This window comes from Echiichthys vipera (genome assembly GCF_963691815.1).
Source record: "Echiichthys vipera genome assembly, chromosome: 19".
NCBI lineage: Eukaryota > Metazoa > Chordata > Actinopteri > Perciformes > Trachinidae > Echiichthys > Echiichthys vipera.
Genome location: NC_139844.1, coordinates 24,514,490 through 24,540,567, shown reverse-complemented (window position 1 = coordinate 24,540,567; position 26,078 = coordinate 24,514,490). Strand labels below are relative to the sequence as shown.

The 26,078-nt window shown below is 47.0% G+C and overlaps 1 protein-coding gene across 3 annotated transcripts in view; it reads left to right on the top strand.

The window, feature by feature from the left end:
• Nucleotides 1-26,078, top strand: part of cd2ap (CD2-associated protein) — a 67,044-nt gene that overhangs the window by 21,813 nt on the left and 19,153 nt on the right. Inside the window, exons 5-16 of one of the 3 annotated variants that reach the window (XM_083933992.1) lie at nucleotides 534-660; nucleotides 3,487-3,665; nucleotides 7,935-8,022; nucleotides 8,999-9,093; nucleotides 10,962-11,060; nucleotides 12,842-12,895; nucleotides 13,901-13,934; nucleotides 15,696-15,758; nucleotides 19,543-19,693; nucleotides 19,942-20,051; nucleotides 21,253-21,368; nucleotides 23,841-23,924. In XM_083933992.1, coding sequence (XP_083790118.1) covers nucleotides 534-660; nucleotides 3,487-3,665; nucleotides 7,935-8,022; nucleotides 8,999-9,093; nucleotides 10,962-11,060; nucleotides 12,842-12,895; nucleotides 13,901-13,934; nucleotides 15,696-15,758; nucleotides 19,543-19,693; nucleotides 19,942-20,051; nucleotides 21,253-21,368; nucleotides 23,841-23,924 — 1,200 coding nt within the window. Of the gene's footprint in view, nucleotides 1-533; nucleotides 661-3,486; nucleotides 3,666-7,934; nucleotides 8,023-8,998; nucleotides 9,094-10,961; nucleotides 11,061-12,841; nucleotides 12,896-13,897; nucleotides 13,935-15,695; nucleotides 15,759-19,542; nucleotides 19,694-19,941; nucleotides 20,052-21,252; nucleotides 21,369-23,840; nucleotides 23,925-26,078 lie in introns of all 3 variants that reach the window. The other 2 variants (XM_083933991.1, XM_083933990.1) reach the window with 2 other exon arrangements.

Below are 26,078 nucleotides of genomic sequence, written 5' to 3'. Positions count from 1 at the left end.
GTGTGTGTGTGTGTGTCTTAGTGTGTGTGTGTGTGTGTCTCTGTCTGTCTTAGTGTGTGTTTGTGTGTGTGTGTGTGTCTCTGTCTGTGTCTCAGTGCGTTTGTCTCTGTCTGTGTCTCAGTGTGTCTCTGTCTGTGTCTTAGTTTGTGTGTCTCTCTGTCTGTGTGTCTGAGTGTGTGTGTGTGTGTGTGTGCGTCTTAGTGTCTGTGTGTGTGTGTCTTTGTCTGTGTCTGTGTGTGTGTGTGTGTGTGTGTCTCTGTCTGTGTCTTAGTGTATGTCTGTCTGCGTGTGTGTGTGTCTGCGTGTGTGTGTACTTGCCTTTGAGCACTAACCACATTGCTGGTGTGTATCACAATGTAAAGAATGCTCTTAAACACATTAAAGACGCTGTTCTGGAGAAAGATTGTTGATATTTGACCTCAACACTAAACTCTTAGCTTCTGCCTTTGACACCGAACACTCTGAGCCGTTCACATCTTTCATATTTAAAGTCACAGAAAGACGTTTTACATCTCGTAATGTCTTCTGCACAGGTCGAAGAGGGCTGGTGGAACGGCAACCTGAACGGCAAGTCCGGACTGTTCCCCTCCAACTTTGTGAAAGAGCTGGACAGCACAGGAGAGGACGCAGACTCCAACGACACAGCCGCAGATGAGGCCGGTAAGACGCAAACGAGCGGGGCCTCGTTAGTGTGAAGGTGTGCTGGAAATGCATGTTTGGTTAGGCACCGTACCAGAACACATCTCAAGGCAGGTGCATTAACCGCAGCTCAGCACAATGACTGTTATACTGGTTCTTATGAGACTCAGCTGCGGCTGTCAGTCCGCAGAGAGCTTTGAAATACACACGTGACAGGAACAGTAGGATCAGAGGACGTGGCATCCCTTTAGTCCAGTGGTGCTGCGTCGCTGACGTTGCAGACCCTAATCCATTTTCTTCAGCGGTGACCGTCCACTGGCGTGAGGAAAATGCAGGGTAGTGATCCCTGGAGCGGGGTTGGAAGGCCTGGTCAGGGTTGTCGAATCGATCAGACTATTGCTCGCCCTTGTCTCAGGGCGCACTCCCACTGTCCATCCGCCCCGTGCCCAAACAGGTTTTACGCGTAAAGTCTGGTTCCTTTGACCAGTGTGAGTGCAACCGTACCGCGTCTAGGAGCGGCACGCTTGCCGTCCACGGCCCGTTTGGGAGAGGTGGGCTTTAGTAAAGCACGTTTGCACATGTACGAGCACGAGCGTGCGCACGTGTACGTGTACGAGCACGAGGCCTACGGCGGTTCTGAGGTCATTTCCTGTGCGCCTGTGTGGACATAGAAAAAAGAAGGAGGGACCATGCGCGGACATTTAAAACAATGGCGGTGAAAGGTTCACGTTGGTGTGATGCGGAGGTGGAGTGTTTACTGCAGATTTGGTCGATGAAAAGATTCAAAAACAGTCGACAAGACGCACAAAAACTCTGAGGTCTACGGAAAGATCTGGAAACAAAGCCACGCATCGCCATGACGTCATCAATGCGTGTGACGTGTTACGGCGTGATGACGTATAGGCAGCAAGAAGCATTCTCCGAGGCCCAGGTAGTGTGAGTACAAACGGGCCTGGAGGGGGGGACAAGGACCCTAAAGCACGGGGCACGGGACGGAGGCACAGTGGGAGGGCGCCCTCAATCTCAGGACTTTATTGCAAGAGCATTACTGTGCAGGATGCTCCGTTCACCGATAGTGTTTCCCGTTGTTATTTACAGACAGGCGTCCACAGGCAGCTCCGTGTTGCTGCGGACGCCTTTTTAAAGTTCACTAAATGTTCCTTTTCTTAACTGAGACTTGTTCCATTTGTTTATCATCACTGTGTGATTTTTAGGATGTAAACTGAGGGAGCAAATGTAGAATCGGCTCAAAATATCGGCTCAAGAAAATCAATATCAGTCATCGGCTAAAGAAAATCGCCGTCGGCCCTAAAAAGTCCATATCAGTCGATCCCTCGTGGAGACGTGTAGGCTGCTTTACCTGGCCGTAAGCACACAGTGTTACTTCCACAGTGGTAATTCTGACTTTGAATACAGCTGCAGATCAAATATGACTCTTTACCAAGTCAAAACAAACCGCGTTTGTGTGTTTAGAGTGCCGCGGGCGCCTCTCTCTCTCCAGCTCACTCCATTACTCAGTGTTTCCCATCGTTGGTGTTAAATACTTTTCTGTGGAGGACTCAACACCTTAAAGAAGATTGTTATTTCAGTGTTAACGAAAGAGAGGGAGGGGCAGCACGTATGAAGAAGAGGCGTGGAGGCTAAATACATAAGTTAACACTTAAGCGTCTCTTTAAATAGATGTATTTTACCTCCTGTTAATATCATTTAATTCACTGAAGTGTCACAGTAAAGTCAGGGCTTTGTTAACTTGCTTTAAATATATACATGTTTACAAAATATACATCAAACTTAGGCGCTTGACGGCCTGTGTGGGCAGTGCTTAAGAATGTTAGCGTGTGTCCCCGCGTGTTGTTCTCTTTGTATTGTGGCCGTTTCTTGTTTGTCAGTAACATGAAGTGTAGTAATAGAGCTGCTGAGGTGTCATTGCAGTCCCGCTGAAACGAGCCTCGACAAGAAGTTTGGCGGAGGGTTCAGTCGCAGCTGGGTGTTTCTAAGCCCTCTGTCTGCAGCAGCTCTTCAAACAACTGTGTGTGTGTGTGTGTGTGTGCACATTTAGGATCCACAGTAGAATCTAGTTCCTTTGACCAGTGTGAGTGCAACCGTACCGCGTCTAGGAGCGGCACGCTTGCCGTCCACGGCCCGTTTGGGAGAGGTGGGCTTTAGTAAAGCACGTTTGCACGTGTACGAGCACGAGCGTGCACACGTGTACAAGCACGAAGCCTACGGCGGTTCTGAGGTCATTTCCTGTGCGCCTGTTGGGACGTAGAAAAAAGAAGGAGGGACCATGCGCGGACATTTAAAACAATGGCGGTGAAAGGTTCACGTTGGTGTGATGCGGAGGTGGAGTGTTTACTGCAGATTTGGTCGATGAAAAGATTCAAAAACAGTCGACAAGACGCACAAAAACTCCGAGGTCTACGGAAAGATCTGGAAACAAAGCCACGCATCGCCATGACGTCATCAATGCGTGTGACGTGTTACGGCGTGATGACGTATAGGCAGCAAGAAGCATTCTCCGAGGCCCAGGTAGTGGGAGTACAAACGGGCCTGGAGGGGGGACAAGGACCCTAAAGCACGGAGCACGGGACGGAGGAACAGTGGGAGGGCGCCCTTGGTGACTGCATTTGAATGCAACAATGTGAGGAAATATTATATTGTGTCAAATATGATGCAAGTTCCTCATCTTTCATGTTTTTCATCATGGCTGAGACAATAAAAATGATTTCTAGCGCCCTCTGGTGGCTGAAAGGGGAATAAAATGTGTGTTTAACTAGTTAAATGTATCGTCATCATGTAGCAGTGAGGTTTGGTGCTCGTGGATTAACTGTTGCATCTCCTCTGCAGATGGAAGTGGAATGGAAAGCGCTGGCACCCCCACGTCCCCTCAGACTGCCTCAGGGAACGGAGTCATCGCTCAGCCCAAGAAGATCCGCGGTGTAGGCTTCGGAGACATTTTCCGAGAAGGGTCCGTCAAACTAAGGGTCCGACTGCCGAGCCCCGAGACAGAGGACAAGAAGGAGAAAGTAAGAGTTTGTCACCTCGGGGAAATACAGTTTATGTAATAAAAGAAATGCTGTTAAAGCTGAACTCTAAGAAAACACCACGACGGCCTTCAGATCACCCTTATGGTTCAGTTTTACCTTTTCTGTGTGTGTTTCCTAAACAAGTAACTTTATTAAAGAAGATTTAACATTGTTATGCATCATATATACAATTTATTACATTTATCAATTCTAGAAATGAACACGGGGGAAAAGATCAATTCAATTCACTTTTATTTACTGTGTCGAATCCTAACAGCGGTGATCTCAGGACACTTTACAGAGTAGGTAAAGACCACACTCTATGACTTATTTATGATTTACACAGACCCAACAATTCCCCCGTAGAGTACGGTGGCAACGAACACCTTCACTATAACAGACAGGAACGTCAGACAGACCCAGCTCTGTGGAGGATGCACATCTGTCTGCACCGGCGATCAAAGATAAATAAAGATCAGTGTCAGTTAATTTCTGACCTTCTTTTTCAGTATTATACGTTAAAATGTAAAAATGAATAATTTCACATAGGACCACATATATACTGATACTGATACATCTGTTAAAGGCTCTTATCTACCAATGTGGCATAAAATATTAGTAACATTGGTGAAAGAAACAGAAACAAGTGGTTTATTGTTGCGTATATAAATATATATATAAACGGTAATACTTCAAAATGTAGATCATCCATATGGTTCAGTTTTTACCTTTTCTGTGTTTGTTTCCTAAACAAGTGACTTTATTAAAGAAGATTTAACTTTATTGTACATTAAAAATACAATTTATTACATTTATCAATTCTAGAAATGAACACGGGGAAAAAGATCAAAGACAAATAAAGATCAGTACTATTATACTAAACTATACTTTACTACTATAGCTGTAGGTTCAGTGTCAGTCAATTGCTGACCATCTTTTTAGTATTATACGTTAAAATGTGAACATTAATCATTTCATATTGGCACATATATACTATTACTGATATGTCTGTTAAAGGCAGGTATTACTGGCCTGGCTCTAATTTACATTTATGACATAAAATATTCCTAACATTGGCAAAAGAAACAGAAACAAGTGATTTATTGTTGCGTATATTCAAGATTCAAGCAGCTTTATTGATCCCGAGGGAAATTATTGTGTATGTATATTATAAATATATAAATATGAATACATATACATACTTCAAAATGTTGCGTACTCTGACAGAGTCACTATTAAACCAACCCCTCATTTGGAGACAGTGGCCATCAAACATCAGAGAAATGGACATTTTGCAGGTGAATCAGGGGCAATAATTAAAAAGACGTCCTCTTTCAGTGGACGTCTTTAATACTCAATAGAAACATTAGCTCAAAGAGATGTTACCTGAACATTGTGTGGTCTGTACCCACTCCGTAAAGTGTCCTGAGATCCCTTTGTTATGATTTGGCGCCGTAAATAAAGCTGAATTGAATTGAATTGAACCCCTGAGCGCACAGTTGATGTGACACTCGTGCAGGTAAAAGTCTGATATCAGATCTAATTCAGCAGCAGCAGCGGATGCAAATCACACGAACTGTGGCTCTTTAAAGAAACACATGCAAAGTGTTGCACTGATGACAGTTAGCTGCTGCACGTTAGCATCCCCATTAGCCCCGCTAACAGTTCCTAACTACATCTATGTGCATAGCCGTGTGCTGTCTATATAAATTAATATATAAATGTATCTGTGTGTTGGTTTGGAGCAGGCGTCCTGGTTCAGACGTCTGTTGGTGCACGAACACACGCTGACTCAGTTTGTTGTGAACACACTTGTTTCGCTGTCGTCAGCACTAAACGTCACACGCGAGCAGCTTTTTGCGTCTGTGGAAAAAACATAATTTTACATATTTAAATGGAAAACCTTTAGAGTTTCATGCAGGTGCTTGAAATCCTTGGAAACACTTGAATTTTTGCATGAAGTGCTTGAAATTTGTCTCAATACCTATTGAACAAATAGTTATAAAGTAGAAATCTAATTAAATATTAAATCCTTCCGCTGTTATGAAACATTTTTAGTGTTTTATAACATAATAACATCTATTTTAACGTGATTTTTTAAATAAACAAGTGAAATGATTGAGTGTATTAGTAGAAATATGTGATTTTCCACAGCTGTAAGGTGCTGGAGGAGCTTGAAATGTGCTTTAATTTGACCTCAGAAAGGTTTTACGAGTCCTGAACCTTTGAGGACTGGGATTTCTTTAGTCAATAAGTCATTTTTTATACTTTTTTCTTGCTGAATTTGTTATTTCCCAGAAAACTATGAGCGTATCTTTGATCTAAAGTGTTGCTTTTGCTCAGTTCTATGTGAAGAAACTCAAATTTATACATCTGTAGATTAAATTAACTAGTAAATCACACCAGACAAAAAGGTTTCAGTCAACTGGAAATGTCTTTAATGGAGAACAGCCTGAAAACCCTGAGTTTAAATGTGATTTTACTGTTTTTTTAAATGCACATAAACAGAAGGCCCGGCCGTCACACCACAGCACGTTGACATTAACACCCTGAACAGTTGCAGCAGACGCTCGCTGCCTTCGTTTATCACGTGACTCCGTTCTGAAACCCTCCCTTCTTCTCCTTCTCTCTCCTCTTCACAGCTCTCACTCTCTCTTTCACCACTAACACGGCTTCCTCCGCTCTCCTCCACTCCTCACGTACCACCACATGTCACATGCTCTCACGCCACCCTCTCCGCAGCCTAAGAGATCTCCATTTGGGTCCTGACCTGCTCACATGATGCACTTCCTGCTCTCCCCTCTGCCTGCGATAGGATTGTCAGAGTCAGATTCAGGTTTATTGCCAGGCAATTTTCATTACAAGGACTTTGACTTGCTTTGACGGCGCCTACATAAATATCAACATGAACACAAGCAAACTAAACATAAGGCATTGAATCATATGCATGAAATATAAGTGAGTGTACTTGCATGACCAGTGCAGGTGGTAGTGTGCAAGTTACAGTGTCCAGTGAAGGGGGGGTGTTAATGTAACACCTGTGATTTGGGTACGTTTATATAACGTATGAGTTCCAGATGTCGTTAATATGACGAATGACCGTTAAGTGTCTTTAACTGAATTCCAGAGCCTGATGGCAGAGGGGAAGAAACTGTTCCTGTGGCGGGAGGTTTTGGTCCTGATGGACCGCAGCCTCCCGCCAGAGGGGAGAGGTTCAAACAGATAGTGTCCAGGATGGGAGGGATCAGCAGCTATCTTCGCACTTCGCAAAAACAGACCGAAAACACCACAAAAACAGGACAAAACGACTTAAAACAGATGAAAACACCAGAAAAAGATGACAAACGACTAAAAACAGATGAAAACACCACAAAAAGATGACAAAATGACTAAAAACAGATGAAAACACCACAAAAACATGACAAAACGACTATAAACAGATGAAAACACCACAAAAACGTGACAAAACGACTAAAAACAGATGAAAACACCACAAAAACATGACAAAATGACTAAAAACAGGCGCAAAACACCACAAAAACATGACGAAACGACAAAAAAAACACTACCTGTTTGAACCTCTCCCCTCTTGCCTCCAGGGCCAGAGGGGAGAGGTTCACACAGATAGTGTCCAGGGTGGGAGGGATCAGCAGCTATCTTCCCTGCTCTCCTCGGGGCCTGGAAGAGTAGAGTTCAGTTGCAGCCAATCACCTTCTCTGCAGAACGTATGATACGCTGCAGTCTACGCCTGTCCTTGGCAGAGGCAGCAGCGTACCAGACGCTGACGGAGGAGGTGAGGATGGACTCGATGATGGCAGTGTAGAAGTGGAGCAAGGACATAAGGCATCCTGCTTCTGACATCTTCAGTTTTGCTTGATTTTGATTTCCTGTTTATCAGAAGAGGTCTGTTGAACACCTGTCTGGTGCTTTAAGCGGGCTAACACTTTGTCACAGTGTAGTAATACTATTTCTCTCGCCTGTGACGCACTAATCACAACTCGCGAGCTGTAACGTCAGGCGTTCCTTGTAAAGCAGGAGAGGTACAAGCCTCCTGTGTGTCCCTCTTTCCTTCCTTTCAGTAATTATTCTTTCTCTCGCTCCCTTCCAAAGTCCTGAACCGCTAACCCCGACATTAACCGCATCATTCATGCACATTTATACGCAACAGAACAGTCATGGGTTCAGGCACACACTGTCTCATCGTCGGGACTCACATATCCCCTCATGTGAGATAAATCATTTCCATCTGTATGGTTTGCTTCATTTTAGCCAATCCCATCATTACCATCCGCCGCAAAGCCCGCCCACCCCACCATGACCGACTCGCAGAGAGCAGACGGAGACAGCAAATCCAAAGGTAAAAACACTTTTCAAGTTCTTTAAGGGCGCCCTCCCACTGTGCGTCCGTCCCGTGCCCCGTGCTTTAGGGTCCTTGTCCCCCCCTCCAGGCCCGTTTGTACTCACACTACCTGGGCCTCGGCGAATGCTTCTTGCTGCCTATACGTCATCACGCCGTAACACGTCACACGCATTGATGACGTCATGACGATGCGTGGCTTTGTTTCCAGATCTTTCCGTAGACCTCGGAGTTTTTGTGCGTCTTGTCGACTGTTTTTGAATCTTTTCATCGACCAAATCTGCAGTAAACACTCCACCTCCGCATCACACCAGTGTGAACCTTTCGCCGCCATTGTTTGAAATGTCCGCGCATGGTCCCTCCTTCTTTTTTCTACGTCCCAACAGGCGCACAGGAAATGACCTCAGAACTGCCGTAGGCCTCGTGCTCGTACACGTGCGCACGCTCCTGCTCATACACGTGCAAACGTGCTTTACTAAAGACCACCTCTCCCAAACGGGCCGTGGACGGCAAGCGTGCCGCTCCTAGACGTGGTACGGTTGCACTCACACTGGTCAAAGGAACCAGACTTTAGCCGTGAAACCTGTTTGGGCATGGCACTGAGGCACAGTGGGAGTGCACCCTGAGTGTATTTACTGTCACCAGATCCTCGTCAGTGTGAGGGAAAAACACCTTTTCTGTTCATCCCGTTTGCTTCCACAGTTGGTGTGCTAGCCTCGTTAGCATTGTTAGTGTGTGTCATCAGTTCCAGCTCCACTGTGTAGTCGGGGTCTGATGAAGCAACACTTGCAATACTGACAGAATAGTTGTGTGTGTGTATGTGTGTGTGTGTGTGTGTGTGTGTGTGTGTGTTCATGAGATATAATAAGTTGTGTATATCCCAAAGAAATGTGTCATTTCTTAGACCATGTGTGTGTTTGTCTGTGTTTACATGTTCCTGCTTTTGCCTCTGACTCCATTATTTCTGCCTCCTCAGCCAAAGAGTACTGTAAGGTCACGTTTGGGTTTGAGGCCACAAACGAGGACGAGCTGTCCATAAAAGAGGGCGATGTCATTCACATCCTGAGCAAGGTAAGTTCCCACTGCTCTGTTTATTTCTTTGTTTATTTATTTATTTATGTTGTTTGCAAAATGTAAAAACATTCATAGACGTTACAAAAAATGACGAATGAGAAACTGCAGGACGAAGAAAAAACCCCCAGAGGGCAAATTTGAATCCTTCACCGTGTGTGTGTGTGTGCGTGCGTGCGTGCGTGCGTGCGTGCGTGCGTGCGTGCGTGCGTGCGTGCGTGCGTGCGTGCGCGTGTGTGTGTGTGTGTGTGTGTGTGTGTGCGCGTGTGTGTGTGCGCGTGTGTGTGTTTAAGTGTGCGTTACAATTAATAAGTGTGGTTTTTTTACGCCTGTGAAAGTTCTCATGTGTCCAGGTCGTTACCCTCAAAGTAATTTCAGTCAAAAGCAACTGGACTTGGTTATTTGTCAGGAAGACGTTTCACCTCTCATCCAAGAGGCTTCATCAGTTCATGTACGCATCTGACCAGGCTGGGACTGGACCAGGACCAGGCTGGGACTGGACCAGGACCAGGCTGGGACTGGACCAGGACCAGGACCAGGCTGGGACTGGTCAAGCTAACTGGTGCGGAGATCCAGGTCTTTAACCTCTCACAAGGTCGATGATGTCACTGGAACCCTTTGTGCTCCAAGTGCCAACGACCGTCGTTAGAGTGGCAGTCGTTGGTGGAAGTAGGTCTGGACTTGGTTAGTGCTGGTCCAGTCCCAGCCTGGTCCTGGTCCTGGTCCAGTGGTTGGTGGAAGTAGGTCTGGACTTGGTTAGTGCTCTATTGAGTCTGAACGACAGTCGTTGGAGTCACAGGAGGACGTTTGTGAACAGTTGTTCTTTGAGGTTGGATTGTTGAATGAAGGGATGAAAGGGCAGCATTGTAAACTGGAGAGAAGTGGAGTCTCAGACCTCCTCCTCTGGTTAGCGATGGTTTCTCTACTTTTACAGAGATGCTTCTTTTCCTCCTCTTTCAAACCATCTGTCCTCTCTGTCCAAGATTTGGACATTGTTGTCATCAAAGGAGTGGGCTTTCTCCTTGAGGTGTGAGTGGGCAGCAGAGTCCAGGCCTGAGGAGGGAGCTCTCCTGTGTTGGGCCGTGCGTTTATGCAGTGGTTGTTGTGTTTCTCCAGTGTAGAGATCTTTGCATTCCTCGTTGCATTAACAGCATAAACCAGGTTGCTTTGTGTTCTGTCCTTGGGATGAACTGGTCTCTGTCTGAGTGTGTCTGTGCGTGTCTGTGCGTGTGTGTGAGTGTGTGTGAGTGTGTTACTGGGTTTGAAACACACAGGGATGCAGTGTTTGTTGAAGACCCTCCTGAGTTTCTCTGATACCCCAGCCACATACGGGACGACTCTGTTGTTCCTCTTGTTTTCTTTCTAAACCTCTTTGGTTTTCTATCTGAAGCAGCTGCTGTGTTCACAAAGGTCCAGCTGGGGGGGCACAGGTTCTGTGAGCTGGTGGGTCCGTTATCAGCTCTGTGTTCAGAGTTCTGATAACTCCAAGCTCGTGGTTCAGGGGGTGGTGGGAGTCAAACCGTAGATCCTGATCTGTGTGAGTGGGTTTTCTGTTTACCCCAATGTGGAGGCTCCTGTCATTGTTTTTTTATTTTTTTAAGCATGTTGTTGGTGTTTTCTCCAGAGTGACTCACTGTAGCATGATACTCTGTCTTTGTTAAGCCCCAGTTCGTCGTCTCAGCTGATTTAATCCAGATAACTGTGACACGGTGACTCTTGAACAGCAGGAGAATGGTGACACACAACTCTGACTCCCTCACGCTCCCTACTAACTCTTTATTAGGAGGACACCACCACCTAGTGGACACTGTGGGCAAGTGCTTGTATTTGGAAAGTGTCAAATTAAAGGTTAATCCGATCTCTTCCAGGACACAGGAGAGCCCGGCTGGTGGCGAGGGGAGATCGGGGGCAGAGACGGCGTCTTCCCTGACAACTTTGTCGTCATGGTGACTGAAGCAGACAAAGAGGTAAGATGTGATAAGATTATTATCTTTGACCCCAATGCTGTCACATAAAACCTGCTCTACATAAAATAAAGAACAATACGGATACAGAACATGCATTAATATAGAACACACACACACACACACACACACACACACACACACACACACACACACACACACACACACACACACACACACACACACACACACACACACACGAAATGAAAACTCTTTATAATAGTTATTTATTTATTTTTCAGTGAGGGAGAAGAAAAAGTTCTAAGTCTGAGGGCGCACTCCCACTGTGCCTCCGTGCCGTGCCCCGTGCTTTAGGGTCCTTGTCCCCCCCTCCAGGCCCGTTTGTACTCACACTACCTGGGCCTCGGAGAATGCTTCTTGCTGCCTATACGTCATCACGCCGTAACACGTCACACGCATTGATGACGTCATGGCGATGCGTGGCTTTGTTTCCAGATCTTTCCGTAGACCTCGGAGTTTTTGTGCGTCTTGTCGACTGTTTTTGAATCTTTTCATCGACCAAATCTGCAGTAAACACTCCACCTCCGCATCACACCAACGTGAACCTTTCACCGCCATTAGTTTAAATGTCCGCGCATGGTCCCTCCTTCTTTTTTCTACGTCCCAACAGGCGCACAGGAAATGACCTCAGAACCACCGTGCTCACGTGTGTGCAAACGTGCTTTACTAAAGCCCACCTCTCCCAAACGGGCCGTGGACAGCAAGCGTGCCGCTCCTAGACGTGGTACGGTTGCACTCACACTGGTCAAAGGAACCAGACTTTAGCCGTGGAACCTGTTTTGGCACGGGACGGAGGCACAGTGTGAGTGCGCCCTCAGCACTTGTTAGTGGGTGATTGAGCCATTTATCAGACGAGTTATTCTCCAAATTAGAGCATTTATATACGTCTTAAAGTGTGTGGAGGGTATCTTAGTATATCTTAGAAGATGCTACTAAGGAAATAGGGCACATGAATAGAGTGTGTAACGTCGAGTGGAGGATGAGACTTTAAAGAATCTAGTCCGTACATCTCATCTCATCTCATCTCAAACCTGACACATGGCCCACTAAACCTTCCATCGTCTAATTACTATAATGTAACAGGAGCACGTCTTTCCCACACGGTGATAAGGTCTCATGAAAATCAGCCAGATGCCTTTTAACTTATTACTGATAAGTGTCGACCAGGCACTTTTAATGATCACTGAACCAGCTTTCGAAAAGGGCGTTAATGCGTTTGAGCAGACTGTGTGTGTGTGTGTGTGTGTGTGTGTGTGTGTGTGTGTGTGTGTGTGTGTGTGTGTGTGTGTGTGTGTGTGTGTGTGTGTGTGTGTGTGTGTGTGTGTGTGTGTGTGTGTGTGTGTGTGTGTGTGTGTGTGTGTGTGTGTGTGTGTGTGTGTGTGTGTGTGTGTGTGTGTGTGTGTGTGTGTGTGTGTGTGTGTGTGTGTGTGTGTGTGTGTGTGTGTGTGTGTGTGTGTGTGTGTGTGTGTCTGCGAGTCTCTGAGTGCGTGTTAGTGTGTGTCTGTGTGAGTGAGTGTGTCTGTGTCTCTGTGCGTGCGTGTGTCTCTGTGTGCGTCTCTGTGCGTCTGTCTGAGTGTCTCTGTGAGTGTGTGCGCGCTTCTGTGCGTCTGTGTGTGTGTGTGTGTGTGTGTGTGTGCCGTATGAGGAGTCTGCATGATCATTAGAAACCAGTTAAAGGACACCAGGTGAGGTGTCCTCACACACAGTGATTTGACGTTTTCCACAGATTTCATTCATTGATCATATTCTGGTTCTTCTTTCAGACTCCAGCGTCCAGAGGGTCAGTGAGGTCGTCTCCGAGGCAGGAGTCTGAGGAGGTAAGCTGTCAGTGAACAAATGTTATCATAGTTATTACAGAGACGATGCAGCCTTCTCATACAGCAGACGTATGTGACACGGCCTGACCACGGTCACCTAGGGCGCACTCCCACTGTCCATCGGTACCGTGCCCGAGTCCGTTTCACGGCTAAAGTCTGGTTCCTTTGACCAGTGTGAGTGCAACCGTACCACGTCTAGGTGCAGCACGCTTGCCGTCCACGGCCCGTTTGGGAGAGGTGGGCTTCTGTAAAGCACGTTTGCACGTTTACGAGCACGAGCGTGCGCACGTGTACGAGCACGAGGCCGAGGCCTACGGCGGTTCTGAGGTCATTTCCTGTGCGCCTGTTGGGACGTAGAAAAAAGAAGGAGGGACCATGCGTGGACATTTCAAACAATGGCGGTGAAAGGTTCACGTTGGTGTGATGTGGAGGTGGAGTGTTTACTGCAGATTTGGTCGATGAAAAGATTCAAAAACAGTCGACAAGACGCACAAAAACTCTGAGGTCTACGGAAAGATCTGGAAACAAAGCCACGCATCGCCATGACGTCATCAATGCGTGTGACGTGTTACGGCGTGATGACGTATAGGCAGCAAGAAGCATTCTCCGAGGCCCAGGTAGTGTGAGTACAAACGGGCCTGGAGGGGGGACAAGGACCCTAAAGCACGGGGCATGGGGCACGGGACGGAGGCACAGTGGGAGGGCGCCCTCATAATGCTCCCATACAGGGGGTTTAAATGACGCGGGGCGTTCAAGCTCCTCCGTTCCTCTGCTCGCTCCAGTCCACGACTACACCGATAATTCTGGCACAGGCACATCCAATCATTGATTTGTTGTTGGATGCACTCAGCCGGTGCTCGTATGGTCTGGTTGTGTACGCTCAGATGTGTAATTACCCATCGACACACACAGCTGGGGATTTCTGTGTATGAGATAACACAAGTCAGTCGCTCTGACCTCTCACTCTCTCTCTCTCTCTCTCTCACCTTCTCTTCCCGTCAGAAGCCGAAGAAGCCACCTCCGCCATCAAAAAGCATAGGTAAGCAACACTTTTCACCCTCCACCTCATTAAATACAGCTCAGCGGGGAGGGGGAGGAACTGTCTGATGTGAAGAAACGCTGCGTACAGAACACATTTTCCTCCGCGGCTGCAGAATGTGCAGAGGTGCTTCCATAGGATCTGTAACCGTGGTATCTAATGACGTCTGTCCTCTGTCTCCATGTGTGCATGTTATGGAAACAGATCTTATTCCACCTTAAACATCACTCTCAGAGTGTCTGGTTCTCTGTCTTTATGCTGGTGTACATGTGGGACCAGTGGGTTTGTGACGGGCTGATGCCAGAGTGTGTTTGATCCATCGTGGGAACTGTATTAAAATATAATTTATATCACAGCACAGAGCGGGACTATTAAAAACGAGCTGGGCAGTAGAAGAACATGGTGTGAAGTCATTTTACTTTATTTGAAACATGGTGGTGTGGTGGTTTGCACTGTCACCACACAGCAGGAGGGTTCCCGGTTCGAATCTGTGTGGAGTTGTTGTCTCCGTGTCTGCGTGGGTTTTCTCCGGGTTCTCCGGTTTCCTCCCACAGTCCAAAGACGTGCAGGTGTTCGGTTCATTGATGACTCTAAATCACCCGTAGGTGTGAATGGTTGTCTGTCTCTGTTCGTCTCTATGTGTCCTGTGATAGACTGGCGTCCTGTCCAGGGTGGACCCCGCCTCACGCCCGATGTCAGCTGGACAGGGACAGGGACAAGCGGTTGAAGATGAATGAATGAGAACTAATAGTAGTATTTCAATTATTTCATTCAAGCGATTTAGGATTTTTAAGATCGATGCCGGTTTTAAAGGGGGAAAAGAGCGGCAATCGTTATGGCGACCGCTATTCTGTTCGTAGTTTTGAGCTGCAAGTCTTTTCTATGTGGATATGACTGCAGTGGGACTCAGATGGCTGTTTAGAATATTTTATAGTAGGAAGAAGTGGCTGTAAACATTCTTTACCTGGAGAGTTGAGCATGTAGATGTGCAGAAGTCTCTTCTCTGCCTCTGTCAAAGTCACCACGTGAAGAAGGACTGAGCCTTTGTGTCCACAGTGGTTTCTCTTGATGTGTGTTCCTGGATCAGTGCTGCTGTTAAAGCCGTCGTGCTTCATATCGGCACCAATATCTACAGTTTGCAAAATGCACACTTGCATAATTGTTTTCCTGTCTGCACAGGAAGTAACAGAGTTTGCATTCATGGCCTTCAACCGCTGCATTGGGTTGCAGATTTATATATATATATATATATATATGTATGTGTGTGTGTGTGTGTGTGTGTGTGTGTGTGTGTGTGTGTGTGTGTGTGTGTGTGTGTGTGTGTGTGTGTGTGTGTGTGTGTGTGTGTGTGTGTGTGTGTGTGTGTGTGTGTGTGTGTGTGTGTGTGTGTGTGTGTGTGTGTGTGTGTGTGTGTGTGTGTGTGTGTGTGTGTGTGTGTGTGTGTGTGTGTGTGTGTGTGTGTGTGTGTGTGTGTTTCTGAGACATCTCTGAGCCTGTACACGACTTCCTGTCTGTGTTGTGATTCTGTTTAATAACTTTATACTTGTCTCACACAGAAACCCCAAGTGAGTGGTTGCAGCGATCCGTGCACAGCACAGTAGTGCCGAATAGAGATTGCGTGCGTGTGTGTGTGTGTGTGTGGTTTTTGTGTTTTACTTGTGTAAGTGTGTGAGTTCCTTCTTATTGTCTGGTGAGTCTTGAGTCAGTCAGGTTAGACAGACAGTCGAGGTAACGTTGTGTCGACCATGTCTCGTTCTGCAGCTCTCAAACCGGAGGTTCCAAGCGCCGACAAGAAGCCTCATCCCATCAGGCCAGAGGACAGAGGTAGGACTCTCCGTCTTCACCTTCATTACCTCATTTCATCCTTTCATTAACTCACCTTCTTCACAACTTTGCTGCACCACACGTGAGAAGCTACCTTCTTCATGTCTATCCTTGTTTGGAGTATTGTATTGCTCGTGCCCTGTGATCCGTGTCACCACCCGCTCCACCGTGGACGAGGGGAGGCAGTGAACGGCTTTACTCAGTGGTGGAACGAGTGTCAACAGCGGTTGATCTGGAGAAACATGTGTGACTGATGTACATACGTTATCCATTTGTCATTACTGATAAAGCAGAATTAAAGAGTCCTGACCCCAAGTGAAGGAGTTCAAGGACCTCGGGATCTTGTTCACGAGTGAGGGGACGATGGAGCGTGAGTTTGGCCGGAGAATCGGAGCAGCGGGGGCGGAGCTGCAGTCGCTCTACCGCACCGTTGTGATGAAAAGAGAGCTGAGGAAGGCAAAGCTCTGTGATGCAGTGATGATATAAAGTGATGCAGTGATGATATAAAGAGATAAAAAAAGCGGTAAATTATATCCAGTTTTGAAAAAAGCCTTAAAAGTCAGAGGTCAGAGAGGCGTTGCTATGGAAACGGTACACCGTCTCACTGGTGTAAACTGGTTTCAGAGCGTTGCGCTGCAAGTTTCAACTCGTTAAACACTAAATTTTTAATTTTTAATACTTTTTCTTTTCATTTTGTGTTCCCGGAGAAACACTAATTCTACGATGATGAAGAATTTAACTTGTGCAAAACAAAGATTGTGTTTGTGATCTTTGCAGAAAACGATCTGAACTCCGAACGTGGTTTCTCCCTGAAGCTGTGAATCCTCAGTGCCACTGAAGCTGATCACCCCTGATTCTTTATTACGTCGTTTCCAACATGCGCCCGGGCGATGTCAGTCAGCATCACTCATCTCATCTCACGTTAGCCCCACTTATTAAACAAGCGCAGGCTTTGCTTCCTAACATATGCAAATATAGACGGAGCATTTAGAGCGTAAACATTACACAACAGATCTGATGTGACAGACTTTAACTGTGAGCTACATCAAGATCAATTCAGCTGACCTCTTCCTTTCTTGAATATTAGCTAAAGGATGTACCCCAGTTTGGACCAGTGTGTAGGATTTAGGGGTTTGCAGTGAGGGCGCACTCCCACTGTTCCTCCGTACCGTGCCCCAGCACGTTCCACGGCTAAAGTCTGGTTCCTTTGACCAGTGTGAGTGCAACCGTACCGCGTCTAGGAGCGGCACGCTTGCCGTCAACGGCCCGTTTGGGAGAGGTGGGCTTTTATAAATAACCCTTGTATTCTTCTTTCTTAACCTGATCTCCATTAGCTGCTCCTAAGGTGCCGCTCACACAAAACAAAACATATAACACCAATAAAACCTCAATAAAAACATGTTTAAGACGCATATCTCCGCTGATTATTATTGTTTTTTAAATTACGTTCTTATTCCACATGTTTGTCAGTTGTGTCTCAACTGGGAGCGACAGACGAGCAGACGAACCCTGACAGACAGATCTATATATAAAGAGAGAGACAGAGAAGGGGGATGAGAATTGAAGATGACATTTCCGTCACGACCTGTTGCACAACAGCACTTTTATAAGTGTGATATCCAGGAGACAGATAAACATTTTGTATTTGGACCCACTTAAGGCCAAGTGCTTTTTCCCCCAACATTTCTATTCAAGGTGTTCTGTTTTACCATGTTCTTGACCTTTGACAGAGCTTTTCAAAGTGGTTTAGCTCCAAACAGTTTGAGAGGAGTCTCAGGGCGCACTCCCACTGTGCCTCCGTACCGTGCCCAAACACGTTTCACAGCTAAAGTCTGGTTCCTTTGACCAGTATGAGTGCAACTGTACCGTGTCTAGGAGCGGCACGCTTGCCGTCCACGGCCCGTTTGGGAGAGGTGGGCTTTAGTAAAGCACGTTTGCACGTGTACGAGCACGAGGCCTACGGCGGTTCTGAGGTCATTTCCTGTGCGCCTGTTGGGACGTAGAAAAAAGAAGGAGGGACCATGCGCGGACATTTCAAACAATGGCGGTGAAAGGTTCACGTTGGTGTGATGCGGAGGTGGAGTGTTTACTGCAGATTTGGTCGATGAAAAGATTCAAAAACAGTCGACAAGACGCACAAAAACTCTGAGGTCTACGGAAAGATCTGGAAACAAAGCCACACATCGCCATGACGTCATCAATGCGTGTGATGTGTTACGGCGTGATGATGTATAGGCAGCAAGAAGCATTCTCCGAGGCCCAGGTAGTGTGAGTACAAACGGGCCTGGAGGGGGGGACAAGGACCCTAAAGCACGGGGCACGGGACGGAGGAACAGTGGGAGGGCGCCCTCAGTGAATGGAAGTGAAAAACATGACTTTAGTTATAACACTTTTACAATTCAGATCACATTTTTCCCTTTTCCAAGCTTTGTCTTTGTCTGAGCGAGGCCCTGATTACCCCCTGTCCCAGAGATGCTCCCTTTTAAAAACAAGCATGAAAGAGAGCTGACTGTTGACTCAGAGTTCAGCTGTTGACACACTCCATCAGCAGACTCGCTCGTTGAAAATCAATTTGTCCGGAGCATTTTTTTTTAGCTCGGCACAAAAACAGACGGAGCTTTTGTGACTCAGACTTCAAATTATTTGCCTCCGTTTCTGTGTGTGTGGTTGTTGAGTGGATTTCAAGAAGATGAAATGTAGTTTGTCCCCGTCCCACTCAACATCGAGTACACGGTCTCCCTCCTCACGTACCTCACGGACATGCACCCCATACTTCAAGGACCTCCTGACCCCCCCGAGACCTCCTCACACCCTCAGTTCTGGTTCCTCAAACACCCTCCATGAACCAAGCTCCGCACCACGGGTGATTGGGCCTTTTCCGAGGTTATGGAGCGCCCTCCCTGACCACCCGAGGGCCCCGCAGACTACACACGCTTTTAAAAAAGACCTGAGAACCTTCCTGTTCACCAAAGCACTTTTCTAAATGTAGCACTTTGAGATTGTTGAATGTAAAGTGTAATACAGATAAAATGTATTATCATGCATTCATTCATCTTCATCCTCTTGTCCCTGTCGGGGTCGTGGGGGGCTGGAGTCGATCCCAGCTGACATCGGGCGTGAGGCGGGGTCCACCCTGGACAGGACGCCAGTCTATCACAGGACACATAGAGACGAACAGAGACAGACAACCATTCACACCTACGGGTGATTTAGAGTCATCAATGAACCGAACACCTGCACGTCTTTGGACTGTGGGAGGAAACCGGAGAACCCGGAGAAAACCCACGCAGACACGGGGACAACATGCAAACTCCACACAGAAGGGCCCCAGCCGGGATTCAAACCAGGAACCCTGGGGCAGCAGTAGCTCAGTCCATAGGTGACTTGGCTGGGAACCGGAGTGGCCGGTTTGAGTCCCTGTGTGGACCATGAATGGAGCGTGGACTGGTGGCTGGAGAGGTGCCAGTTCATCTCCTGAGCACTGTCGAGGTGCTGTTGAGCAATGCACCGAACCCCCAACTGCTCGGGGCGCCGGTCCCTGGCAGCCCCCTCGCTCTAACATCTCTCCTTAATTGCATGTATATAGGTCCTGTTTGTGCATGTGTGTGTATTTCGGGCCCGTGTGTGTAACATGAAAAAAATAATAAAAGAGTGACAACTGAATTTCCCGATTGCGGGACAATTAAAGGAATTCTTCTTCTTCTTCTTCTTCTTCTTGCTGTGAGGCCACAGTACTAACCACCAGACCACCGTCAGTTAGTTTTAATCGTCTGTCTCTTTTCAGTTGACAGGACTACACCAGATCACAAACCATCCAAGCCCGCAGCGCCTGTGGTCCCGCCCAAGAAGCCGGTCCCCCCTCCCGGGAAAGGCAGGCCGGGAAGTCTCCCCCCGAAGAGGCCGGACAAGCCTCTCGCTCCCTCGCCGAACCTCAAGTAAGTTCATCATCGGAGTCGATTCATCTCTCAGTCCAGCAACTGATCATCTGGTGTGTTCGCCGTGCTGTTCAACTATGAACTGCAGAGCTTTTCTGTCCGTACGGAACCCGTGTACGTCCTGTCTTTTGTCTTCTGTTAATATAAATATACAAGAACAACAATCAGTCGACCATAACGACTGATGATGTCCTGTAAATACTTGTGTGTATATACAGTAATTGTCTTTATTCCATTTTCATCTGCAGGCACAATGGAGAGGTGCCTTCAACGCGACCAAAGTCGGACTTTGAGCCATCATTGCCCACCAAACCCAAAACCCTGTCTGGGGACTGGGGGGACAAGTCTCCGGATATGGGTACGTACAGTCTTGGCTACAGACGGACTATGACTGGCATTCTGTCTGATTATGGAGGTGACTGGGTGATTATTTGAACCACAGATGACGTTCGTGTGACGTAAGTGGACGTGAAGCACATCTACCCAGTGGTATTTGTTTGCATGCTGCATCTAAATAAAGCTGCTGCTGCTGCTTCTCATGTTGTAACATTAAACTCAATGTAATGTTCAACACACTTTCTTTGGAAATTGGAGTTTGAAGCGTCTAGAAACCAGGTTCATACGTTTGTTTATCTTTAACGAGGTCGTCACACGTCAGAGACTGTTCTGGAGGATAAGCGGCGCGGTACGATGCTTCAGAGCGTGTTAAACATACCAAAACAGGACGTGAAAACGCTCCCGTCCTTCTTTTATTTCCTCTCCCATGTCGGTTAAGCGAGCTGTTCACACCGGACGCAGAGCAGAGCGGACACGCAGCGACCTCTTTGCCACCGAGTCTAGTTCTTTCGGCTCTGCGGGCCGACTTCTCAGAATGAAGTGTGTCAATGCAAACATCTGCTTGTATACCAAGATGTTAGTTTTATACATTTAACTCTTAAAGTCTTTGCCACAAACAAAGAGACCCAACAATTCCCCCGTAGAGTACCGGAACCGGGGTTACGTGAAGTAAAGGGCGCCACGTCCCGACATCAAGACCAAATGAAAGGATACCTCTGTAATAGTTGTTAAAAGACATTTTCCAGGAACAGACGTAACTGCAGAGATGAACGGTTTGGAGGTTCGGAGGGTGGAGGAGGAGGGTTAAGTGCGAGGCAGCAGCTCGGAGAACGCTCCGGTGAAAAGCCTCCCTCTTCTCCGTTTGTGACGGTGCTAAAAAAGCTGCTAAAACTCCACGCCGCTCATCAGAAGTCAGTCTAACACGTACTGACACCGAACACGGAAATTCAATCAGCCACAGGCGACGCTCTCTGACCCCCGCTGTTTACCGCCTTGTAGCTGAGAAGTGCTGTCACACCACAGAGGAGGAAGTTTTTCAGTGTTGTATAAGAAAAGTTGGAGTGACTCATGCTTCTTTTTCTCTTTCACACTCACAAGTAACTATACTGAGATACTATATGCTTTTTAAATGCACGCCATAAATTCCCTACCTCCAAACTGACCCTGTTTTTACCCACAGCTGAAATATCCCACTCGTCTTGACCTTTCTCCTCTACTCTCAGCAGATCTGATGAGTTTTGATGAGCTGTCGTCTACCTCTGAGAAGCTCTCTCACCCGACTGCGAACAGACCAAAGATGCCTGGGAGGAGGCTGCCCGCCCAGTTCGGCGGACAATCGGTGAGCAAACGCAAGCACTCAGCACACTCCCACACACTCACACACACTCACACACACAGGGGATGATGGTCAACTGTGTTTTGCACATGTTGGGATGTTTAGAATAGTGGGAAATTGTTACCGTGTCTTTTTAAATTTGCATTTTACTGCAGATTTATATTTTATGGTGAGAGTCATGTCACACTGCAGGGTCGCCCCTCACACCCAAACTCAAACATCACTTAAAATCCTCTCCAAATGTGTCGGGAACATTATTATAATATTTTAGCTGGTGATGAGAACCTTTGCTGTGGCCAGTTGGACCATCATACAGCTGTTGATGTCTAGTCTTTTATTGAGGTGAGGGAAAGAAACACCTGTGAATGTTCATAAGGTTTGGTGTTTAATCTCTAATATCTTGGCATTACCGTATTTTATCACTTAGGCCGCACTCACAGTGTCCTTCCGCACCGCGCCCCCGTGCTTTGGGGACCTGTGCTTTAGGGTCCTTGTCCCCCCTCACAGGTTTGACATTGAATCTCTGTCCCGTTGTGTTTCCATGGTAGCAGCCGATAGCGTTGGGCGTTGCTGGTTGCCAGAGTTGTCTGTTGTTACGACAGAAACAGGGAATCATTTTGAGTTGAGAGCGAGTCCACTCGAAGAAAAAAATGAAATGTTTTATTGTCCTTTTACAGCAGAGTTTCAACCAGAAAGCCAAATAAAGATATTCACAGTACTTGGGTCCACACAGCTACACAGCCCTTCACCGACTGACTACACAGTGTCCAACGCCTCAATTTAAAGGCCTAGCCCCTCCCATGGACCATACCATCTTTAATCGAAATCAATAAAGTCATCAATTAGTTATCAGTTATTTTCCAGACCCCAAATCACTGTCATATATACCTACACTACATCTACCCACCCTTAAAGGCAGTCATCACCACATTAATCCAGAGACGCCTGTAAAAACCAATTTATACCCCACACTTGGTTTGGTCCGGGCACTATGAAAGCCAGCCTGACACAAGGCTCAAGTCCTTTGTAGTGTAGGTTTGGTTCAGGCACTATGAAAGCCAGCCTGACACAAGGCTCGGGTCGTTTGTAGTGTAGGTTTGGTTCAGGCACTATGAAAGCCAGCCTGATACAAGGCTCGGGTCCTTTGTAGTGTAGGTTTGGTTCGGGCACTATGAAAGCCAGCCTGATACAAGGCTCGGGTCCTTTGTAGTGTAGGTTTGGTTCGGGCGCTATGAAAGCCAGTCTGACACAAGGCTTGGGTCCTTTGTAGTGTAGGGTTGGTTCAGGCACTATGAAAGCCAGCCTGACACAAGGCTCGGGTCGTTTGTAGTGTAGGTTTGGTTCAGGCGCTATGAAAGCCAGCTTGACACAAGGCTCGGGTCCTTTGTAGTGTAGGTTTGGTTCGGGCGCTATGAAAGCCAGCCTGACACAAGGCTCGGGTCCTTTGTAGTGTAGGTTTGGTTCGGGCGCTATGAAAGCCAGCCTGACACAAGGCTCGGGTCCTTTGTAGTGTAGGTTTGGTTCAGGCACTATGAAAGCCAGCCTGACACGAGGCCACATTGACATTGACTTCCTGTCCCGTTCTGTTTCCATTGTAGCAGCCGATAGCGTTGGGCGTTGCTGGTTGCCAGAGTTGTCTGTTGTTACGACAGAAACAAGGAATCATCTTGAGTTGAGAGCGAGGCTAACGTTAAAAACCGTTGTCACATTAACTGATTTGTTTTCGTAGTTGAGCGACGCCATGAAAGTGGCATCGAAATAACTGCTGAACCTCGCATTTCAACTTTACGCATCATCGTCTTGCTGCATATTTTAAGTTAATACACAAAATACGTGGATCTCTAATGTTCAAAGTCAGCTGCCAGGAATCTAAACCTGATATTTTAAGATCCATTTAACCAGGATTTCATATTTGAAGCTGTTAATCTGATTGCTCTCAGCGCGGAGATGGAAGAAATGAAGCTCCCGTTGAAAGTTTCTGGCTTCTCAGAATAAAAATAAGTCGTTACAAATCCATCTTGTTTATGCTGAAGTTTTTTTTAACACTTATCTGTTTTTCTCGCTCTCTAATGAAATGGATGCGTCACTCCATGGATTTGAAACCCCTCAGCTCTCTGTAACCTGTCACATCCCTTCACACACTCCACCTCTGTCACGCTCACTGTCATCCACTGTCTCACACACACACACACACACACACACACACACACACACACACACACACACACACACACACACACACACACACACACACACACACACACACACACACACACACACACACACACACACTTAGCTGCACTTGTCCAAATGAATGTGTGAGCTTAACCGTCAGACGTCCCTGGGGAAAGGCACTTACCTGAGAGTTGGCAGACTATCGTGTGTGTGTTTTTGTTTTTATCAGTAACGTTTGGACGAAGCTGTGGAGTGAAAATCAAATCACATGTTAATGTCAATCAAACTCTTCTCTTGCAGCCCAACAAGGAAGTGAACGTGGAGAAATCCTTCAAGACGGATGAAGAGGACGCTGCCAAACCAAAGCTAACAGAAACCAGAAAGGTGAGTTAGAGAACCGCTATTCACCAGTTTCATGAGTCACAGATGACGCACATTCCCGCCATTGCTGCAGTGAAGCCCTTAAAACATTAAATCAGTTGACTCGTTCTCCATATTTGAGCTTTAACATGTTTCACCCGATTTAACGTGTGTCTCCTGAGGACACACCACAATCCCATTGTGTAAAACCGCCCCGTACGCCTCCTCCTGCACCACAGCAGTGGATTAAATCCTCATCCGTCCTGCACGGGTCAGTTGTGCTGGATTTAATTTGAACCTCACCATAAACCTTGTGTCATAAACGCTTTACCCCCGTGATGTAAGCATCAACGTAACAGGATAAAAACATCAGATTAAGACTCTGTTGTTGTTGTGCACATAACGGAAATTGTAATACGGGTAAACCTGGGTCGCAGCCGTGAACTCCTGGTTGTAAATGAAGATATTTAGCAGCTAGTCTGCAGCTTCCTCACAAAGCTCTTTTTAGAAATGATAAAGACAGACCAGCCATGGTCTTACAAATCAAGTGACCAGACAGCGTTCAAACAACAAAGAAGACAAGAGTAAAATAAAGCCAGGGAAAAGACAATGGGTTTCCTGTGTCAGGGGCATTCCCATTAACTGGAAACACTTGTGTGTGCTCTTAGCCGTGGGGCGAGGGAGGACGTGACCCAGACCACATCACGCGGACGGAGCTGCTCCAGGATCTGGTCATAAACAACCAGGCCTCTTACCGTTCCTTGAATTTCGTTCGGACACTTTCAGCGTCCACTCGGACTGACAAAGGTCCATGAATCTTGTCTCTACATTGAGACTTTTTCCTCCGTCACCTTCCTCTGTAGGCTTGGAGGTGTGTTCTCTCCTGGTATTGATGAGAAGCATCATCAACACGGCCGTCACTCGCAGTCAATTCTCTGCACAATGGTATTCACATGAGCTGACTCGGGAGAATAAACAGCCTTTGTGCTAAGGAGACGAAAGGGTAAAGAGCCTTTCCACATGCAGCTCTGCCGGGTGATGTCTAGATATTTTTAGGTTTGCAGTGAATCCATCATACAAACACCTCGGGCTGTGGCTGGACAACACGCACCAGCCACCTGTACAGGAAGACACAACGCGGGTTGGACTTTCTGAGGAGACTGCGGCCCTTTAACATCTGCAGCAAACTGCTGTGGATGTGTCACCAGTCTGTGGTCACCAGGGTCCTCTTCTACACTGGGGTGTGCTGGGGGGGCAGCATATCCAAGAAGGACACCTCCAGACTGGATCAACGGATCAGGCGGGTCAACTCTGTGGTTGGCATGCAACTGGACTCACTGGTGACGGTGGCAGAGAGGAGGACACTGGACAAACTGCTGGACCCCCCCTGCACAGCGTCATCAGCACCCATAGGAGCCTGTTCAGTGGAAGGCTGCTCCGGCCCAAGTTCAGGACCAACAGGCTCCTCAAGAACTCCTTTGCCCCTCAGGGCGTCATCCTCTACAACTCCTCACTCTGGGGAGGAGGAAATAAAAAAGACAGATATTGTAATATAGTGTTTTAAATGTGTGATACTGTTCTTATTGTATTTTATATTTTGTATTTCTGATTGTTTTGTAACGCTGCTACGATGACCTCATTTCCCCTCGGGGATAAATAAAGTTATCCATCCATCCATCCGTCCATCCATCTATCTGTCCATCCATCTATCTGTCTGTCCATCCATCTATCCGTCCATCCATCCATCCATCTATCCATCCATTTATCTATCTATCCATCTATCCATCCATCCATCTATCCATCTATCCATCTATCCATCTATCCATCCATCTATCCATCTATCCATCCATCTATCCATCCATCCATCCATCCATCCATCCATCCGTCCATCCGTCCATCCGTCCGTCCGTCTCTCTATCTGTCTATCCATCCATCCATCCATCCATCCATCCATCCATCGTGCAACAACTCAACCCATGTAACATTTAAGCTGGGAAAGCATTTCTGCATTTCTACCATTAAAGCCGGTGCAGCTGATACGTCATTTCGTAGCATTTGTAGTTTTTTCCACCCATTCTCGGTCTCTTGGCCGATGACATGCATCAGAATATACACGTGTCCCACTGCCACACGGGACTTTTCCATCACTTTGAAATCATGAAGGAAGACGACGGATCG